The sequence below is a fragment of the Oncorhynchus masou genome, chromosome 23 (assembly GCF_036934945.1).
Source record: "Oncorhynchus masou masou isolate Uvic2021 chromosome 23, UVic_Omas_1.1, whole genome shotgun sequence".
NCBI classification, from domain to species: Eukaryota; Metazoa; Chordata; class Actinopteri; order Salmoniformes; family Salmonidae; genus Oncorhynchus; species Oncorhynchus masou.
Genome location: NC_088234.1, coordinates 49,311,658 through 49,334,754, shown reverse-complemented (window position 1 = coordinate 49,334,754; position 23,097 = coordinate 49,311,658). Strand labels below are relative to the sequence as shown.

Genomic DNA, 23,097 nt, shown 5'->3' with positions numbered 1-23,097 from the left:
GGCCCTAAATAGAGAGAGAGTACACAGTGGCAGAATACCTGACCACTGTGACTGACCCAAAATTATGTAAAGCATTGAGTATGTACAGACTCAGTGAGCCTTGTTATTGAGGGAGGCTGCTGTAGGCAGACCTGGCTCTCAAGAGAAGACAGGCTATGTGCACACTGCCCACAAAACGTGGTGGAAACTAAGCTGATCAATTTTGATAAACTCCAATATCTACTGGGTGAAATACCACAGTGTGCCATCCCAGCAGCAAGATGTGTGACCTGTTGTCACAAGAAAAGGGCAACCAGTGAAGAACAAACACCATTGTAAATACAACCCATATTTATGTTCATTTATTTTCCCTTTTGTACTTTAACTATTCACACATTGTTATAACATTGTACATAGCCATAATACAACATTTGAAATGTCTCTATTCCTCAGAAACTTTTCTAAGTGTAATGTTTTTTAAATTGTTTATTTCACTTTAGTTTATTATCTATTTCACTTGCTTTGGCAATGTAAACAACTGTCTATCATGCCAATAAAGCCCTTTGAATTACATTGAATTGAGAGAGAGGGGAAAGAGAGGCAGAAGAGTTGGGGAGGGGGAGGGATTGTGTGAAAGAGAATGAGAAGGAGAAGGAGAAGGAGAAGGAGAAGGAGAAGGAGAAGGAGAAGGAGAAGGAGAAAGACGAGAGAGAATTAGAAAACAGAGGCAGGGACGGAGCGATACAGACAAGACCGATGGTGTTCCGAAACCTCATTGGTTTGAATGGTGTCAGCAATTTTTATCAAGTATTCTTTTGAACATAACATGAATTGGGGTATTGAGAGTACTATATAGGTAGGGAACATTGAACAGAACAAGGCTACGTCAAGAACTACATTTTGACAAAAATACAGAGCGAACCCTCTAGTCCCAAGCTCTGATACTGTGTGTGAGAGAGACCGAGGGAAATAAAGACAGAGAGAGGGAGAGGCAGAGAGGGAAAGAGAACGCAAGCGCAGTGGTGAAAGGGGGAGCAGGGTGGTAGAGCAGAGACAGAGGGAGGGAAGGAGGGAGACACAGGCTGCTTAGCTGACTAAAGCAGAGCTGGGAGAAGAGGCACGCCTGGCCTGAAGGAGGGCTGCTCTTCTCTCATTACTAAGCCAAACACACACACACACACACACACAGCCAGGGAGCCGGGATAGAATCCTAAGGAGACAGAGTGAGCGCCTGCCGGCCTGCAACCATGGCCGACATGGGTGAGTAGAAAAACCCTTTCTGAAATCCTCCCTTACAGCGTGTTCATGCCAATGAGTGCATTTAGCAATGGAGGCTTTGACAATATTTGGAGCCGGGCGGGGATGTACAGTACAGTAGGGATCGACACGGACGTAGCTCAGGCTAGACTCCAGGAGACAAGGAGTTTTCCTTTCCTGTCTTGTGTTCAAAGGTCATAGAAACATAGGCTGACATTACCAGCTCAGGTAAACCCGTTGGGATAGACAAAGGTAGCAGGGGGCTGTTGCCGTAGAAACCCTGGAGACAGGGAGAGGAGTGGACAGAGAGCCTGTAGGGCTGGAAATGTCTAAATGGAAGTGCACTCCCACTGGTTGAATCAACATTGTTTCCACGTAATTTCAATGAAATGATGTTGAACTATCGTGGAATAGACGTTGAATTGATGTCTGTGCCCAGTGAGCTGTTGGTGGGATGTCAATAAAGACCAGGGGGGTTCCTATAGCGCTCGGTGGGACAGATTAACACTCTGCTGTAGGCAGCATTTCCCCTGTCTAGACACGCACACACATATACACACACACTGACTGACAAATGGAAACAGGGAAATGAGGGTCTGTATGATAATTGACACTGTGTATATAACCCTGATAGCACCCCACTGCACTCTATTTCCACACTGCTTACCAGGGATTAGCCAAAGTGATTTGTCTCTGTGCTGTGACTCTCTCTGTGCTGTGACTCTCTCTGTGCTGTGACGCTCTCAGTGCTGTGACTCTCTCTGTGCTGTGAGGCTCTCTGTGCTGTGACGCTCTCTGTGCTGTGATTCTCTCTGTGGCGCTGCTCAGAAAGTGTGTTAACAGAACAGCACAGTGGACAGCTGATGGTCACACCCACACATTGACGAGGCTCTGCCTTTCTCTCTCTTTCTCTCTGTCTCTCTGCTCTCAAGTTAAGGGTTCTAGGCTCTTTTTTTTGTTCACATGGCTTTATTTTCAGATCGGTTAAATTAAGTTGGAAAGGGATTTACGGCCAAGACTATAGTAATCAATAACAGTCTTGGCTACAAAGTATTGTATGCCAACTCTTTGATTAGTCTACAAGTAGACTATATGGGGAGACCAATGGAGAGCCTGAATGGCGAGACCGCCCCCATGCACACGTGCCACACGCACACACTGTGTCCCCTGTCACAACAACATCCTCAAGCAGGAAAGTGTGTGACGTGACAAAACACTGTCGCACCTATGTTGGAGAAATTATGTACACACACACCTTCCCCCCTTCTCTCCCTAGCCCCTGGCATGGGGGATACCAGTGCCAGCCATCCCTTGCAATCTCTGATGTAAAAACGGCATGATGCGATTTGATCTCTCAGCCTGTGTATTCATGTCTTCATGTGACTCTGGTCCTATACAGTATGTGCCAATATGTATTGCAGAGGTGCATTGCAGCAACATTTATTTGCAATCACTGCAGTGTGTTTGGGGGAGTCACTTGAAATATCCAGAATTCACAGAAAAGCACCTTTATTGTAGCTTGTGTTGGGTTTGCATTTATTGACAGAAGGCAGGATGATGAATGAGTGTAATTCTTTTATACCAGTACCGACGTGTATGAGCATTGGCAAGCCACTTTGAGATTGGAATAGCCTGAAGGTTCATGAGGGGTTTCAGTGTAGATGTTTTTGTGTGGGTGTGTACAGTGTACAACATCAGCATGTACAGTACAGACATCTATTGTTTCTACAGAAATATGATGTAGTACATGTAAGTAGTGTAGTTGTTCTGCAGGAGGATGTGACTAATATACAATGTGTGTGCGTGCACGCGTGCATGTGTGTATGTGTTGCAGAATCTCTAACAGAGGCGTTGAGTGCCATCAGTGTGAGCACTGAGCTGGTAGAGCAGGAGTTGAAGCCTCATCTGGACACCCTGCTGGCTGTGCTACTGGAGAAGAGTGAGTTTGTACTCTACACACACCCCTCTACACACACCACTCCACACACACACACATCACTCTACACACACACACCACTCTACACACACACACCACTCTACACACACACACACATCACTCTACACACACACACCACTCTACACACACACACCACTCTACACACACACAAACACACCACTCTACACACACACACCATTCTACACACACCACTCCACACACACCGCTCTACACACACCACTCTACACACACCAGTCTACACACACACCACTCTACACACACCACTCTACACACACACCACTCTACACACACCACTCTACACACACACGACTCCACACACACCGCTCTACACACACACTCTACACACACCACTCTACACACACCGCTCTACACACACCACTCTACACACACCGCTCTACACACACCCCTCTACACACACACCACTCTACACACACACCACTCTCTACACACACACACCACTCTACACACACCACTCTACACACATTACTCTACACACATACCATTCTACACACACCACTCTATACACATTACTCTACACACCACTCTACACACACACCACTCTATAAACATTACTCTACACACACACCACTCTACACACATTACTCTACACACACACCACTCTACACACACACCACTCTACACACACCACTCTACACACACACCACTCCACACACACCGCTCTACACACACCACTCTACACACACACCACTCTACACACACACCACTCTACACACACACACCACTCTACACACACACACACCACTCTACACACACACCACTTTGCACACACACACCACTCTACACACACACACCACTCTACACACACCACTCTACACACACCACTCTACTCACACACACCACTCTACACACACACCACTCCACACACACCGCTCTACACACACCACTCTACACACACACACCACTCTACACACACACCACTCTACACACACACACACCACTCTACACACACACCACTCTACACACACACACCTCTACACACACACACCACTGCACACACACCGCTCTACACACACCACTCTACACACACACACCACTCTACACACACCACTCTACACACACAGCTCTACACACACCACTCTACACACACCACTCTACACACACACCACTCCACACACACAGCTCTACACACACCACTCTACACACACCGCTCTACACACACCACTCTACACACACCACTCTACACACACCACTCTACACACACCACTCTACACACACACCACTCTACACACACCACTCTATACACATTACTCTACACACATACCACTCTACACACACCACTCTATACACATTACTCTACACACCACTCTATACACATTACTCTACACACCACTCTACACACCACTCTACACACACCACTCTACACACACACCACTCTACACACACCACTCTATACACATTACTCTACACACACCACTCTACACACACCACTCTACACACCACTCTACACACACACCGCTCTACACACACCGCTCTACACACACACCGCTCTACACACACACCACTCTACACACACACCACTCTACACACACCACTCTATACACATTACTCTACACACACACCACTCTACACACACCACTCTACACACACCACTCTACACACACCGCTCTACACACACCACTCTACACACACACACCACTCTACACACACCACTCTACACACACCACTCTATACACATTACTCTACACACATACCACTCTACACACACCACTCTATACACATTACTCTATACACATTACTCTACACACATACCACTCTACACACACCAGTCTACACACACACCACTCTACACACACACCGCTCTATACACATTACTCTACACACACAGCACTCTACACACACCACTCTACACGCCACTCTACACACTCACCACTCTACACACACACCACTCCACACACACCGCTCTACACACACCACTCTACACACACACCACTCTACACACACACCACTCTACACACACACACCGCTCTACACACACACCGCTCTACACACACACCGCTCTACACACACCCACCACTCTACACACACCACTCTACACACACCACTCTACACACACACCACTCTACACACACCACTCTATACACATTACTCTACACACACACCACTCTACACACACCACTCTACACACACCACTCTACACACACCGCTCTACACACACCACTCTACACACACACACCACTCTACACACACCACTCTACACACACCACTCTACACACACCACTCTATACACATTACTCTACACACATACCACTCTACACACACCACTCTACACACACACCACTCTACACACACACCGCTCTATACACATTACTCTACACACACACCACTCTACACACACCACTCTACACGCCACTCTACACACTCACCACTCTACACACACACCACTCTACACACATTACTCTACACACACACCACTCTACACACACCACTCTACACACACACCACTCCACACACACCGCTCTACACACACCACTCTACACACACACCACTCTACACACACCACTCTACACACACACCACTCTACACACACACACCACTCTACACACACACCACTCTACACACACACCACTCCACACACACCGCTCTACACACACCACTCCACACACACCGCTCTACACACACCACCCTACACACACACACACCACTCTACACACACACACCACTCTACACACACCACTCTACACACACCACTCTACACACACACACCACTCTACACACCACTCTACACACACACCACTCTACACACACCACTCTACACACACACCACTCTACACACACCACTCTACACACACACCACTCCACACACACCGCTCTACACACACCACTCCACACACACCGCTCTACACACACCACTCTACGCACACACACCACTCTACACACCACTCTACACACACCACTCTACACACACACCACTCTACACACACCACTCTATATACATTACTCTACACACACCACTCTACACACACCACTCTACACACCACTCTACACACACACCGCTCTACACACACCGCTCTACACACACACTGCTCTACACACACACCACTCTACACACACACCACTCTACACACACCACTCTATACACATTACTCTACACACACACCACTCTACACACACCACTCTACACACACCACTCTACACACACCGCTCTACACACACCACTCTACACACACACACCACTCTACACACACCACTCTACACACACCACTCTATACACATTACTCTACACACATACCACTCTACACACACCACTCTATACACATTACTCTATACACATTACTCTACACACATACCACTCTACACACACCAGTCTACACACACACCACTCTACACACACACCGCTCTATACACATTACTCTACACACACAGCACTCTACACACACCACTCTACACGCCACTCTACACACTCACCACTCTACACACACACCACTCTACACACATTACTCTACACACACACCACTCTACACACACCACTCTACACACACCACTCTACACACACACCACTCTACACACACCACTCTACACACACACCACTCTACACACACACACCGCTCTACACACACACCGCTCTACACACACACCGCTCTACACACACCCACCACTCTACACACACCACTCTACACACACCACTCTACACACACACCACTCTACACACACCACTCTATACACATTACTCTACACACACCACTCTACACACACCACTCTACACACACCGCTCTACACACACCACTCTACACACACACCACTCTACACACACCACTCTACACACACCACTCTACACACACCACTCTATACACATTACTCTACACACATACCACTCTACACACACCACTCTATACACATTACTCTATACACATTACTCTACACACATACCACTCTACACACACCACTCTACACACACCACTCTACACACACACCGCTCTATACACAGTACTCTACACACACACCACTCTACACACACCACTCTACACGCCACTCTACACACTCACCACTCTACACACACACCACTCTACACACATTACTCTACACACACACCACTCTACACACACACCACTCCACACACACCGCTCTACACACACCACTCTACACACACACCACTCTACACACACCACTCTACACACACACCACTCTACACACACACACCACTCTACACACACACCACTCTACACACACACCACTCCACACACACCGCTCTACACACACCACTCCACACACACCGCTCTACACACACCACCCTACACACACACACACCACTCTACACACACACACCACTCTACACACACCACTCTACACACACCACTCTACACACACACACCACTCTACACACCACTCTACACACACACCACTCTACACACACCACTCTACACACACCACTCTACACACACACCACTCTACACACACCACTCTACACACACACCACTCCACACACACCGCTCTACACACACCACTCCACACACACCGCTCTACACACACCACTCTACGCACACACACCACTCTACACACACCACTCTACACACACCACTCTACACACACCACTCTACACACACACCACTCTCTACACACACACACCACTCTACACACACCACTCTACACGCCACTCTACACACTCACCACTCTACACACACACCACTCTACACACATTACTCTACACACACACCACTCTACACACACCACTCTACACACACACCACTCCACACACACCGCTCTACACACACCACTCTACACACACACCACTCTACACACACCACTCTACACACACACCACTCTACACACACACCACTCTACACACACACCACTCTACACACACACCACTCTACACACACACCACTCCACACACACCGCTCTACACACACCACTCCACACACACCGCTCTACACACACCACCCTACACACACACACACCACTCTACACACACACACCACTCTACACACACCACTCTACACACACCACTCTACACACACACACCACTCTACACACCACTCTACACACACACCACTCTACACACACCACTCTACACACACACCACTCTACACACACCACTCTACACACACACCACTCCACACACACCGCTCTACACACACCACTCCACACACACCGCTCTACACACACCACTCTACGCACACACACCACTCTACACACACCACTCTACACACACCACTCTACACACACACCACTCTCTACACACACACACCACTCTACACACACCACTCTACACACACCACTCTATACACATTACTCTACACACACACCACTCTACACACACCACTCTACACACAACTCTACACACACACCACTCTACACACACACCACTCTACACACACACCACTCTACACACATTACTCTACACACACACCTCTACACACACACACCACTGCACACACACCGCTCTACACACACCACTCTACACACACACACCACTCTACACACACCACTCTACACACACACCACTCTACACACACCACTCTACACACACACCACTCTACACACACACCACTCTACACACACCACTCTACACACACCACTCTACACACACACACCACTCTACACACACACACCACTCTACACACACCACTCTACACACACACCACTCCACACACACCGCTCTACACACACCACTCCACACACACCGCTCTACACACACACACCACTCTACACACACCAATCTATACACATTACTCTACACACACCACTCTACACACACACCACTCTACACACACCACTCTACACACACACCACTCTACACACACCACTCTATACACATTACTCTACACACACCACTCTACACACACACCACTCTACACACACCACTCTATACACATTACTCTACACACATTACTCTACACACACACCACTCTACACACACACCACTCTACACACACACCACTCTACACACATTACTCTACACACACACACCACTCTACACACATTACTCTACACACATTACTCTACACACATTACTCTACACACACCACTCTACACACACCACTCTACACACACACCACTCTACACACACACCACTCTACACACACCACTCTATACACATTACTCTACACACACACCACTCTACACACATTACTCTACACACAAACCACTCTACACACAGCACTCTATACACATTACTCTACACACACACCACTCTATACACGTTACTCTACACACACACCACTCTACACACATTACTCTACACACAAACCACTCTACACACAGCACTCTATACACATTACTCTACACACACACCACTCTATACACGTTACTCTACACACATTACTCTACACACAAACCACTCTACACACAAACCACTCTACACACACACCACTCTACACACACCACTCTATACATATTACTCTACACACACACCACTCTACACCCATTACTTTACACACACACACCACTCTACACACATTACTCTACACACACCACTCTACACACACACACCACTCTACACACACCACTCTATACACATTACTCTACACACACATCATGCTATACACACAAACCACTCTACACAAACCACTCTACACACACCACTCTACACACACCCAAGTAGACACTGACCTCTGATTCATCAATCTCACTCCTGTCCTGTTCCCAGCAGTTAGCTTTTATGACATTGCTTTGTCCATGGCAAGCAAGGCCAGTGCATTTAGAAACAATATATCGTCTCAGCTTCAATTATCTCAGCATATTTATCATGTTGTTAAGGGATCTATCATTCCCCCCTTTTTTGATTTGCTGGGCTGAGGCACAAACTTTCTCTTTTCTGATCATATTTTGGATGCCTGACGTAGTCTCGGCCCAAATCTTCAGTTATTAAGAGACTGAGTGTTACAGCAGCGTTCAGAACACCCCTGCTGTTTCTCATCTGTATTCATTAAACGTCACAGTGCTGTGGAGAGGGGGAGGGGTGTCTTAAGAATGAAAGGATGGAAGTGTGAGAGTGACAGGTCAGGTTATTCTCCAGCTCTCCCTCTTTCTGGTTCGGCAAATATCCAATTTATATGAGGTTGCACTGTGCACAAGCAGCCACATTTGGTTCTCCTCAAAAACGGGCAAGGGGACGTTACCATAGCAGCGCGGCCTAGTGCCTGACAACCTGAGCTGCCTCCTCGGCTGTTGTGACATTCTCTGAAAGGAGAAATGCTAACATTAAGTCTTCCTATGTGTCTATTGCATCTTGCTGCTTTAATAATCACAATGAATGTCCCTCCCAAGCTCAACAGAGGTGGATTCTGTTTTAGTTTCTCTCTCCGGTCTTCTCCTGACATCACAGATGGGTTAGAGTCACTGTTAATTGGAGAGAGGAGAAGAGAGAGGAAGTCCAGACAAGCGGTGCACTCAGTGATCCTGATCAATCTCATCAAAGAGAAGGGGTGGATCAGCTTTAATATTGTGGAAAGATTGTTGCTACCATCAATGTAATTGTCTGCATCATTTCCAATCCCCCATTTATTTTTGGGGTAAATATATATATCCATGTACAGTGCCTTGCAAAAGTATTCATCCCCTTTGGCGTTTTTTCTATTTTGTTGCATTACAACCTGTAATTTAAATGGAATTTTATTTGGATTTCATGTAATGGACATACACAAAATAGTCCAAATTGGTGAAGTTAAATTTAAAAAATGACTTGTTTCAAAAAATATAAATAAATTAAAATGGAAAAGTGGTGTGTGCATATGTATTCACCCCCTTTGCTATGAAGCTTCTAAATAAGATCTGGTGCAACCAATTAAGTCACATAAGTAGTTAAATAAAGTCCACCTGTGTGTAATCTAAGTGTCACATGATCTGTCACATGGTCTCAGTATATATACACCTGTTCTGAAAGGCCCCAGAGTCTGCAATACCACTAAGCAAGGGGCACCACCAAGCAAGTGGCCCCATGAAGACCAAGGAGCTCTCCAAACAGGTCAGGGACAACGTTGTGGAAAAGTACAGATCAGGGTTGGGTTATAAAAAATATCCCACGGAGCACCATTAAATCCATTATTAAAAAATTGAAAGAATATGTCACCACAACAAACCTGCCAAGAGACGGCCGCCCACCAAAACTCACAGACCAGGCAAGGAGGGCACTAATCAGAGAGGCAACAAAGACACCAAGGATAACCCTGAAGGAGCTGCAAAGCTCCACAGCGGAGATTGGAGTATCTGTCCATATGACCACTTTAAGCCGTACACTCCACAGAGCTGGGCTTTACAGAAGAGTGGCCAGAAAAAAGCCATTGCTTAAAGAAAAAAATAAGCAAACACGTTTGGTGTTCACTAAAAGGCATGTGGGAGACTTCCCAAACATATGGAAGAAGGTTCTCTGGTCAGATGAGACTAAAATGTTGCTTTTTGGCCGTCAAGGAAAATGTCTGGCGCAAACTCAACATCTATCATCACCCCGAGAACTATTTCCCAACTATTTAGCAATTTATATAGCACAACTGTCCATTTTTTTCAATTTTAAATTAAATTGATATATGTTTTTATTTATCACAATTTTCTTTAACCATTTAAGGTCTTTAATGCAGGGCCGAGAGACAAGTTCCTTACTTTTTCCCTCTTCTACTTGCCTTTTCCATTTTTGTGGTAATGCTGCAATTAGTTGGTTGTAATTTTGGGAGCAGACATTTTCATATGGCTATGTTAGCTGCATGTGTGACATAACTCCATCAGTCCTATTTATAATATCATTCCCAAAAATGATAATAAAATAATTAAACATTTTATCGAAAAATATGAGGTTTTTTTTAGCAATTAGTATATTTGAGTTTAAACACAATATTTGTTGTATCATTTGTTCTGTATTTTCAGGTGGATTAAACTGAAATTGCAACCAACTCTCTAAGGCTTGTTTAAAAAAATAACTATATTTTGGAGATGATTTTGTTTTCGAACAGCTGAAAGTGAGCAGTTGTAATCTGAATAAAGGGGAAAAGGCCATTCTTGAACATGGGGTGAGACATTCCTACCAATTTACTAGAGAACCATTTTGTATTTAAGTATAACTTTTGTGTGACTGATGTCTTTAGTGAGTGGTCTAATGCTTTAATATTTAATCATTTCTGCCCTCCGAATTCATATTTGGCCATATAAATAGGCCCTTTTAATTTTGTCTGGCTTGCTATTCCAAATAAAATGGAATATTTTTTGGTCATATAATTTAAAAGCAGGTCACTAGGTGTAGGCAAAACCATAAGCAAATAGGTCAACTGTGATATGACTAAAGAGTTAATCAGGGTGACAGGTATTTTCCTTTCCATTGTAGCAAGATCTTGTCTATTTCTGCTAACTTTCTATAAACATTTATTGGAGGGAGATCATTTCTTTCTTTCGGGATTTGTATAGTGAGTATGTCCACATCCCTGTCAGACCATTTTATTGGTAAACTACATGGTAATGTAAAAGTATAATTTTTTGTGATCCAATAAATAATATTGTACACTTATCATATTTGGTTTTAATCCAGAGAGTTTAGCAAAAGTATCTACAGTTCAAGTCAGAAGTTTACATAGTGTCTCTTTGCTTGACATAATGGGAAAATTTTAAAAAAATCAGCCAAGACCTCAGAAACACATTGTAGACCTCCCAAGTCTGGTTCATCCTTGGGAGCAATTTCCAAACGCCTGAAGGTACCACGTTCATCTGTACAAACAATAGTACGCAAGTATTAACACCATGGGACCACGCAGCCTTCATTCCGCTCAGGAAGGAGACGCATTCTGTCTCCTAGAGATGAACGTAATTTGGTGCGAAAAGTGCAAATCAATCCCAGAACAACAGCAAAGGACCATGTGACGATGCTGGAGGAGACAGGTACAAAAGTATCTATACCCACAGTAAAACGAGTCCTATTTCGATATAACCTGAAAGGCCGCTCAGCAAAGAAGAAGCCACTGCTCCAAAACTGTGTGGATATATTGAAGCAAAATCTCAAGACATCAGTTAAAGCTTGGTCGCAAATGGGTCTTCCAAATGGACAATGACCCCAAGCATACTTCCAAAGTTGTGGCAAAATGGCTTAAGGACAACAAAGTCAATGTATTGGAGTGGCCATCACAAAGCCCTGACCTCAATCCTATAGAAAATGTGTGGGCAGAACAGAAAAAGCGTATGCGAGCAAGGAGGCCTACAAACCCGACTCAGTTACACCAGCTCTGTCTGGAGGAAACAATTTAAAGGAACTGCTACCAAATACTAATTACGTGTATGTAAACGTCTAAGCCACTGGGAATGTGATCAAAGAAATAAAAGCTGAAATAAATCATTCTCTTTGCTATTATTCTGAAATTTCACATTCTTAAAATGAAGTGGTGATCCTAACTGACCTAAAACAGGGAATTTTTATGAGGATTAAATGTCAGGAATTGTTAAAAACTGAGTTTAAATGTATTTGGCTTAGGTGTATGTAAACTTCTGACTTCCACTGTAGATCCTCTATGAGGCTGTGGAGGGATTCCAATTGTGGTTTTAAAATAAAACATGAATCATCACCGTACAATGACACCTTTGTCTTTAAGCCACGGATTTCTAATCCCTTAATATTTTGTTGGATCTAATTTTAACAGCTAACATTTCGATGGCAATAATAAATAGATATGCCGACAGTGGACAACCTTGTTTTACTCCTCTTGACAGTTTAAAACTTTCTGAGATGAAGCCATTATTTACTATTTACACCTAGGGTTACTATACATACAGTAACTTTGATCCAAAATGTGAAATATTCTAGGCATTTATATATAAACTCCAGTCGTACTTTATCAAAAGTCTTTTCAAAATCAGCTATGAAAACTAGGCCTGGTGTCCCAGATATTTTATAGTATTCTATTGTTTCCAGTACTTCTCTTATATTATCTCTAATCTATTGTCCATGTAAAAAACCTGTCTGATTAGGATGAATAATATTTGACAATACCTTTTTAATTCTATGTGCCAAGCATTTAAGCTAGAATTTTTGCATCACAACACTGAAGTGTAAGAGGCCTCCAATTTTTTTAATGGACTGATTCTTTATATATACCAATTGGATCCTGTTTCAGTAATAATGAAATCAGACCTTCTTGTTGCATGTCCAATAATCTACCATTTATATAGGAGTGGTTAAAACATGCTAATAATGGTCCTCTGAGTATATATATGAAAAGGTTTGGTATGCTTCCACTGGTATCCATCCAGCCCTGGAGTTTTCCCAGCCTTAAAGGCTTTAATTGTGTCAAGAAGTTCCTCCTCTGTAATTTGGCCTTCACTTGAGTCTTTCTGTACAGATGTTCATTTTACATTGTTAATGGGGAAAAAATCCATACAATTAGCTTCGGTTAGTGGAGATGGAGTAGACTGAAATGAAAACATATTCTTAAACTACTTTACTTCCTCTTTCAAAATATAATTCAGTGAATCATGTGTGACTCCATCATTTCTAACAAGTTTCAATACATTTTTTGGGGTAGCATTTCTATATTGAAGATTGAAAAATTATTTGGTGCATTGTACTGTACTGTTAGTCCTTCAATTTCCTTTGTTAATATGGACTCTTTTGATAAAAATTGCTTTTGTTTTATAGATGAGTACTGAATTGCATGGCCTCTAAAGGCACATTTAAAAGGGGATCTGCTGTACCCATGTTATGTCAGAAAAAGTCAGTTATAAATTCTTCTGTCCTAGTTATAAACAAGTTATCATCCAGTAGGATTTGAGTACATTTCCAAATGCTTCGCCCACGTGGAAATTCTGTAAGAGTAATATATATGCCAATTATGTGATGATCCGACCGCATTCTGTCCCCTATCAACACTTTTAAAATGTTTGGTGCCAGAGAGAATGACATAAGAAAGTAATCAAGACAACAAGCTTGATTAAGCCTCCGCCATGTATATCTCACTAGGTCAGGGTATTTAAGCCTCCATATATCCACTAATTCCAATATATCCATGACATTCATGATTTCCTTAAATGCCTGAGGGTGATAGTTTGTAGTGTGATTTCTTTTACGGTCCATAGACGTATTTAAAACCGTATTAAAATCCCCCACCATAATAATAGAGTCTAGTGTTGGTTGCAGAGCTGATCAATTCTTATATATATTTTCAAAGAAGCTTGGATCATCATTATTCGGACCGTATAGGTTAATAAGCCATATCTCTTCCAATAACATATTTAAAATAATCCATCTACCTTGAGGATCTGTTTGGACAATTTACACATTTGGATCAAAATTCCTGTTAATTAATATCATCATCCTTTTGAATTTCTTTGCCCCTGGGAGAAATATATTTCTCCCCCCAGTCCTTTTTCCACAAAACTTCATCTAAAATTGTTGAATGAATAATAGATATTATATTCCTTCTCTTTTAGCCAGGTAAATACTGATTTTGTTATTATCTGCTAAGCCATTACAATTATAACTGGCTATACTTATTTCACCACTTACCATAATGAGACACATGTTTCAATTCTATTGATCAAAATATACGTTTGTAAACGTACTATTAAAAAGTAACATGATGATTGAGTGTCTATATAGCTGTACCATGATATTTGCATTGCTACTAAGTAAACCTCCAATTGGTCCTCACTATTCCACCCGCTAAAAGCCCTCCTCATCCCGAGTTGGGTTGTCATCCCAATGCCCAGTAGACCACCCCCGAACCCTCGGATCTCATAGCCACAGAGAAACCGGGACCCATCCTTCAAAAAGAGCACACAGTGCCACCCACAGAACAGACGCAGAGAAGAGACTTGGCACAGGAAATGGAATGACATCTAATGCTGGGACACTTGCAAAAGTTGTGTCTGAATTAGTTTCTGGTTAACAATTAGCTGGTTTGTCTATAGGTCCATAAAGATGATTTATGTTACTATAAAGCCATTTGTCATTTTCCATCTTCAGTTATATTCCATTCTATTGTATCTCCATGCCAAGGAGTAGTTGACATGTAAGTATGTGTATGATCTGTCCCCAGAGAAGGGTGCTGCTGAGGAGATCGCCTCCAGTGGGATACTTCCCATCTTAGCCCAGTCCCTCAGGGTGAAGAGTCCTCTCACCAACCAAGTGGCGTTGGTGGTTGCAGAAATGGCCAGGGAAGGTGAGATGAGATGCCAGCCCACAAGACAGAGGAACAGAGGGCATGAATACCAATCTGAGTTTAATGGAGAGAACCAAGCCCTTAATCACTACTACTCTGACTCACACTGTGTTTGAAAGACACTGATTCAAATAAAATAAGTTGATTTTATTGTTTGGCTGCAATCAAACTATTACCATTGATGGACAGTTTAGACAGAAATGTGGTCTCTGTGCTACCTCACCTGCTCCTACTCATTACCTATCAACTAATATTCATGACCTCTACTAAGTACCCACTGGGCACAGACGTCAATTCAACTAGTATTCCACATTGGTTCAATGTCATTTCATTGAAATGCCATGGAAACAGCGTTGATTCAACCAGTGTGTGCCCAGTGGGCACTTGAGGTTCAAAGTGCCCTTTCAAAATAAGTTATGCTAATGTGCTATTTTAATTAGCTTTATGTAGATGATATCTATGCATAATATATGTTACTGATGTGCCCTCTGCTTCCTTCACTATCCTTTGTTCTTTAATCTATGCATTTTTCTATGCATAAAGCAGAACTTCTGCCACTGACTTATGTGCATTCTGTAAGAACCGCTCCCTGAACCAAAAATGAGGGGGTGGTTTTGGTTGCTACTCATTGACAGCAGCAGGACTACTTTCTATTTGCATCTACCAAGATCCAGTCCTCCGTTTACAAACACAACAATGCCATAGGCTTACTGTGGGTACAAACAGAGATTGAGGAAATGCTGCCCCTGTGTTCCAGCGGCGGTGAGGGACCCGTGCATTGATGCAGGGCTGGTGACGGTTCTGGTGCCCCTGCTGAACAGTGCAGACGAGGAGCTGCTGCTCCACACTGGCAGAGCCATCGGACGCATCTGCTTCGACAACAGTGAGTGAGACTGACTCTCGCAGGCCCTTCCCAGGGGGAATCAGGCTTTACCTGCAGTGATAGGATGAATCGGAACCAGAATCTGCCTACTAAATGAATATGTTATCTTACTATGCAATGCTTGTCCTGATGGATTAGCTGGGTGTGCCTCCACCTCTCCAAGTCTATTTATCTCAGTCTCAATCCATTACTCTCTACCTCCTCCTCTCCCTTCCCCTTTTATCCCACTCCTCCTCCCTCTCTCAGCGGCCCAGCAGGATCAGCTAGTGCAGTGTGGGGTGATCCCCAGGCTGGTGGCCATCATGAGGGAGAACCTAGAGAACGACCCACTGGTCAACGTGTGTCTGCTGGCCCTCTGTAACCTGGCCGACATGGGTGAGGAACACCAGAGGAACTTTAGTATACTCTAGACAGGGTCACAGAGAGGACCCACTGGGCACACACTGCTTGAATCAATGTTGTTTCCACGATATTTCAATGACATTATGTTGAACCAACACGGAATAGACGTTGAATTGACCTCTGTAGCCAGTGGGGAGGAAAGCCTGTTCGTTTTTGGTTACATTTCTGAACCAAAATGGTGGGCTTGTCTCATTTGTTTACTTGGAGACTGCGTATACTGAGTTGAACCAGTTATTGTGTTTCTCATATTCTTATCTGTGAATGAGAATTGTTTCTTAACTGACAGGCCTGGTTAGATAAAGGTGTCAATTCAAATATGTGGCCTCTGAACCCTGCAGACACGACGCGGGAGGCTCTGGTAGAGGTGGGCGTGGCGGAGGTGCTGACGGCCCAGCTAAAACTGGCTACTGACGCAGAGAGAAGACACATCATACTGGAGGTTCTGGGATCACTGGGAGAGAGTGGTACATCTGGGCAAGGGCCTGAAATGTGGTCATTCAAATGATGATAATTTATACCGACACAGATGAGATTAAATAGGCTGCAAGTGAGGTTTAAGCTTTTCATATAGAGGGTTGAATGAATGTGTGCTCAGACTAACACACTCCTCCTGTGCTGCTGATGTCAGACGTTCTGAAGCTGCAGTTTGTGGAGTCGGGGGTTCCTGAGGCTCTGTCCGAGATGATTCGGGGGCTACAGGGTGGCTCTGACCCCCATGACCTCTGCAGCATCAAGATTGCCTCTAACCTCATCGTTTCCCTCCTGCTGGGAGGTAAGGAACGCAACCTGACCTGGAGGCACCAGAATCCCTCTATGGTTCTCCCCTTGAACCTAACCCCATAGTTCATGCCTCACACACCTTCACTGTTTGTCAGCTCACATCACTCAAATTGATTGATGTTTGATTCCGAATGTAATCGAGCAAAAATACTCTCAGACTAAGAATCACATTTTATTCATAAAAATCAGCTCATGCGACGTGTTGATGATGATGATGATACGTGGTTTTCTTGTTTATTTCTTTTATCTGTTTTGATTTCTTTGCTAAATGAAATATGGATGATTGGTGACTGACTAGTTTGATGTGCTGCCTGTCCCTGTGTGCTGTGTTTGGTGCATTAGATGAGTCCATGCAGAAGTGTTTTGGCGAGGGCACGGGTGTGGTGTACCGGGATGTACTCTCTTGGCTGCAGTCCTCCAACACTCAGCTGCAACTGTCTGGAGCCCTGGCCATCGCCAACTTTGCCAGGAACGGTGAGATGACAAAATGCCTTCAGATTGACTTATCTGCATTGACTGCTTTAGTTTTGAGAATTGATTCTCCTCGGTCTCTGATGTTCTTAGCCCATGTCTATATTCATATTCAATTACCTTATAACCTCTCTTCAGCTTTCTCTCTCTGTATCTTCTCTCTGCCTCTTCTCGTCAATTCCTGTATTCTCTCTCTCTCTCTCTCTCTCTCTCTCTCTCTCTCTCTCTCTCTCTCTCTCTCTCTCTCTCTCTCTCTTTCACCCTTCTCAGACAGTAACTGTGTGAAGATGTTGGAGTTAGGGGTGGTTCCTCATATCCTGACCCTACTGGAGCAGCATGTGGACGAAGGCGACGTGTCCGTCCAGCATGCCGGACTGAGTGCGCTCAGAAACCTGGCGATCCCAGGTACATAGTAGGATGGATAACCACAAACACACGCGCACACACACACAAACTGACCCCACTGAAACCACCACTGAATGACCAACTGGCAGCGGGAAATGAATGACTAATGTGTTTATCTTGTAAGCTGTTCTTACACTAAGGACTCTCAGCTCTGAGACCACTGTGACCCCTCTTCTCCCTGGTGTTTCAGCCAGTAATAAGGTGAGGATGCTGGAGGACGGGGTGACAGAGAGAATCAGGACCTTGCTGCGCTCTGACATGCCCCCAGTGCAGTTCAAACTGCTGGGCACCCTGCGCATGATGGTGGATGGACAAGGTTTGTGGAAAAGGTGTATGGTGAAGATGAATGGGATGTGTGCTTAATGTAGAGGTCTGGGTTATACTGTATGTGACTAAACTAAAATCACATAGGTCAAATGCATTTATCTAGTGCAGAGTTAACTAAATGTGTTGGTGTCATTTGTATTTATGATGAACTAAGAAACATGTCTGTTGTTCCTAATAACTATAGGATAGTTATTTCAGCCCCAGTAGATGCTGTAAAATGATTCTATGTCCAAAGGCACAGTTGGAATCACAGCCTATTTACACTGTATGTGGGATATAAAATCCACCACAGGCACTACTATGACCTGTCACAGTAAATTGCAGGGTACAGTGGGTCCCCTTGATTACTGTAGTCTACTGAGGTAATACACTCCTATAAAGAGAATAACCATTCTGAGTCTGCTTTCTCACTTATAATCCTTTCATTGTTTATTTCCCCCCATTTTTTTCTCTCTCTCTCTCTCTCTCTCTCTCTCTCTCTCTCTCTCTCTCTCTCTCTCTCTCTCTCTCTCTCTCTCTCTCTCTCTCTCTCTCTCTCCATTTCTTTGTCTCTCTGTCTATATCTTTCTCTCCCTTTCTCTCTGTCTCTCTCTATCCCTTTCTAACCATCTTTCTCTCATCTCTAATCTCCTCCCTCACTCAATTTCTCACCCCCACTCTCTATCTCTGACTATCTCCTCCTCCACTCCCTCCTCTCGTCCTCTCTCAGAGGAGGCAGCTGCAGTGCTGGGTAAAGATGAGGTTTTGTTGGCGAGGATCATGGAGTGGTGTGAGGCACGGGACCATGCAGGGGTCAGGGGAGAGGCCAACCGCCTCCTGGCCGCCCTTATTAGACACAGCCGTGCCCCGGTGAGTCACTCGTGGGCATGCACACACACACACACACACACACACACACACACACACACAGTACGAGGATTACATACTGTATGTGTGTAATCCTCATCTCTTCTAGAGACTGATTCTCTCCATTCCGTCTCTTACAGGAAGTCATCAATGCTGTAACCAAAGCAGATGGGGTGCGACACCTCATCTCCATGGCAACCAGTGAACACTTGATCATGCAGAATGAAGCCCTGGTGGCCCTGGCGATTGCATCTGCCATTGACATCGGTGAGGGATTCTACTATCCTTTGAGAGCAAAGAGGGAAAGATCAATACATCTAAAGCTATCCTTTGGACTGACAGAACGTAGCTAGATACAGGTTTACTGACAGAAACCAAAATAAATAGATTTGTAATAATATCTGTATATACTGTATTATGTCAGCATGTAATAATATATAATGTAATAATATCATCTTATATTTTACAATGGTGAATTACTGTAAGCTCTTTTTTAGGTTATACTAATTCCCCTGCATACCAATGTTCAATACCATAATGTACTTCCTGTAAATGAGAGACTAACACTCCTTGCGTGTGTGCTTGTGACATGTCTTTCTGTTTTCCAGCCTCCATGCAGGAATCATTCCGAGAGGCAGAGCTCTTGCCCACACTGCAGAAGATGCTGGATGACCCAGTGGCGACGGTGGAGTTCAAGTTCAGTGCCCTAGGGCTTATCTGTAGCCTGGCCAACTCCAGTAGGAACCCCACGCATGCACGTGCATCCATACCCACATGCATGTTCTCTCGCTCCTTCTTCCTGTCTCTTACTCTCTCTCTCTTTGTCTTTGTCTCTGTACTCCTCCCTCTTAGGCTCGATGAAGGAAGAAATGGAATCTCTTAACCTGAAGGAGACGCTCAACAAGCTCTCTGGTCACTCCAGCACCAACGTAGCCACACAGGCCAACACAGTGCTGGCCATGCTTTCTGAAACCAGCTAGACTGGCCTGACCGGACCACTGCCCTGGTCAATGTGACCACAGACTCTCAGCACCACGTGCCACCACAACCTCCCCTACTATCGTGACTACACCATTCTCTCCATGAAAATAAGTAGATATTGAGTCTTCCAAAGCTGGGCCTCCATTCACCTGGTCTATGGAGAGCACAGCTGGACAGAGCTACATTAAGACTGACCAACCCAATCTGACAGAGCGCTAACAAGGTGATAGCCTATGTTCTAAGCACAAGCTGAATGAGCCAACCCATGAAAACGCACACGAATCACAACAACCCCAGTTCAGTCCTCATGACCATCTGTAAAAATAGTGTTTATGTGTGAAATAGCTCTTCTAATCAGTACTCCAATCAATTCAATGTATGTATGATTTCCGATAACGACCAGTGTATATTATCAAAGGAAACGTTTGCGTATAGGGTTAATCATGGCTACTGTTTCATAGCATCTAATGTGCTTACCCTCAATGGAAAACACAAAACTAACGCCTGACACTGTTTATCCATGTGATGTTCTATCGATACTCTGTATTGACCAATGTCCATGGATGTAAATGTTCCTAGAATAGGACCTGTCTCTTCTGTGTGGATCTTGCATAGTGAGATCCCCTCTGTAATATCTACAGTTTACAGCTAAAGAAAAGCATTCAAAGTCAATATCTTTGATATTTTACCAAAGTACATTTTAATTAGTGCTAGTTATTTGAGAGCACAGGTGGGTGGGCCCTGGGGATAATCATTACAGAGCTGTGAGAGTGTCAGGCACCTCCCCCACTGGTTGCCAGCTCCAAAATTCAGACTGAAAGGGATCAATATGTTATGTTGATGCTGGGCCAGCAAAGGGCTTGTGATGAAGGGAGCTTTAATGTTGCACTCAGAGCCCTGCTGATTCAACTCCTTTTAACACCAATTTGTTAAGGGGTCTTGAGCCCAACAGAGACTGACTGGCTATTTCAAAAGGATTAATAGAGCTAATAGCAACTGAAAAACAGCTCTCCATCTGTCTTTCCTTTTAGTACCTAATAGGCTACTCAATGGGAGCTGAGTTGGTAAATTAGCTTTTAATGTTGAATGACATTATGAAAGAGATTGGTGGGTTTTCTCACCATCTAATCGTGGCATGTGGTTGTTCAATGTATTTGTTTAAAATCTATAACTTTTTCATTTCAGAGAGACACAATGTTTTTTTGCAAAATGCTAACAAATATGTAACAAATAACTACATTTTTAATAAAGAAATGTACAAATTATACTTTTGTGACATCAATAGTATTTAATTTTCCTAAATAAGTTATTCAATACAGTAATATGACATCTGTATGTAAAACATTTACATTTGACATTGTCATTTAGCAAATGCTCTTATCTAGAGTGACTCACAGTAAGTGCATTCACCTTAAAATAGCTAGGAGAGACATCCACATATCACAGTCAAATATACAGGGCACGAACATTCCATTCCAGCTAAACAATGTATATATTGCGTTTTGCAAATAAACACATTTTCATACACATCTAATATCTATTATATACAAATCTGAGAATAGTAATAGTTTACACACACATGAAGGTAACCATAAGCAATCATTTCTGATGCAAAAACACACATGTGAAAAATGTGTGGATATAGCGGTATGGAAATAAACTCTAAAATGTGTGGATATAGCGGTATGGAAATAAACTCTAAAATGTGTGGATATTGCGTT

At 43.9% G+C, this 23,097-nt stretch overlaps 1 protein-coding gene across 1 annotated transcript; it reads left to right on the top strand.

Moving 5' to 3' along the window:
- The first annotated feature begins 1,038 nt into the window (after positions 1 to 1,038).
- LOC135510010 (rap1 GTPase-GDP dissociation stimulator 1-like) lies at positions 1,039 to 22,641 on the top strand. The gene is made up of 14 exons (XM_064930819.1): positions 1,039 to 1,239; positions 3,071 to 3,175; positions 16,159 to 16,281; positions 17,039 to 17,164; positions 17,411 to 17,539; positions 17,905 to 18,030; positions 18,195 to 18,338; positions 18,689 to 18,820; positions 19,088 to 19,222; positions 19,413 to 19,538; positions 20,259 to 20,398; positions 20,536 to 20,662; positions 21,004 to 21,132; positions 21,248 to 22,641. Exons 1-14 carry the CDS (start codon positions 1,227 to 1,229, stop codon positions 21,373 to 21,375), a joined length of 1,683 nt encoding a protein of 560 aa, XP_064786891.1. The 5' UTR covers positions 1,039 to 1,226; the 3' UTR covers positions 21,376 to 22,641.
- Positions 22,642 to 23,097: the final 456 nt, after the last annotated feature.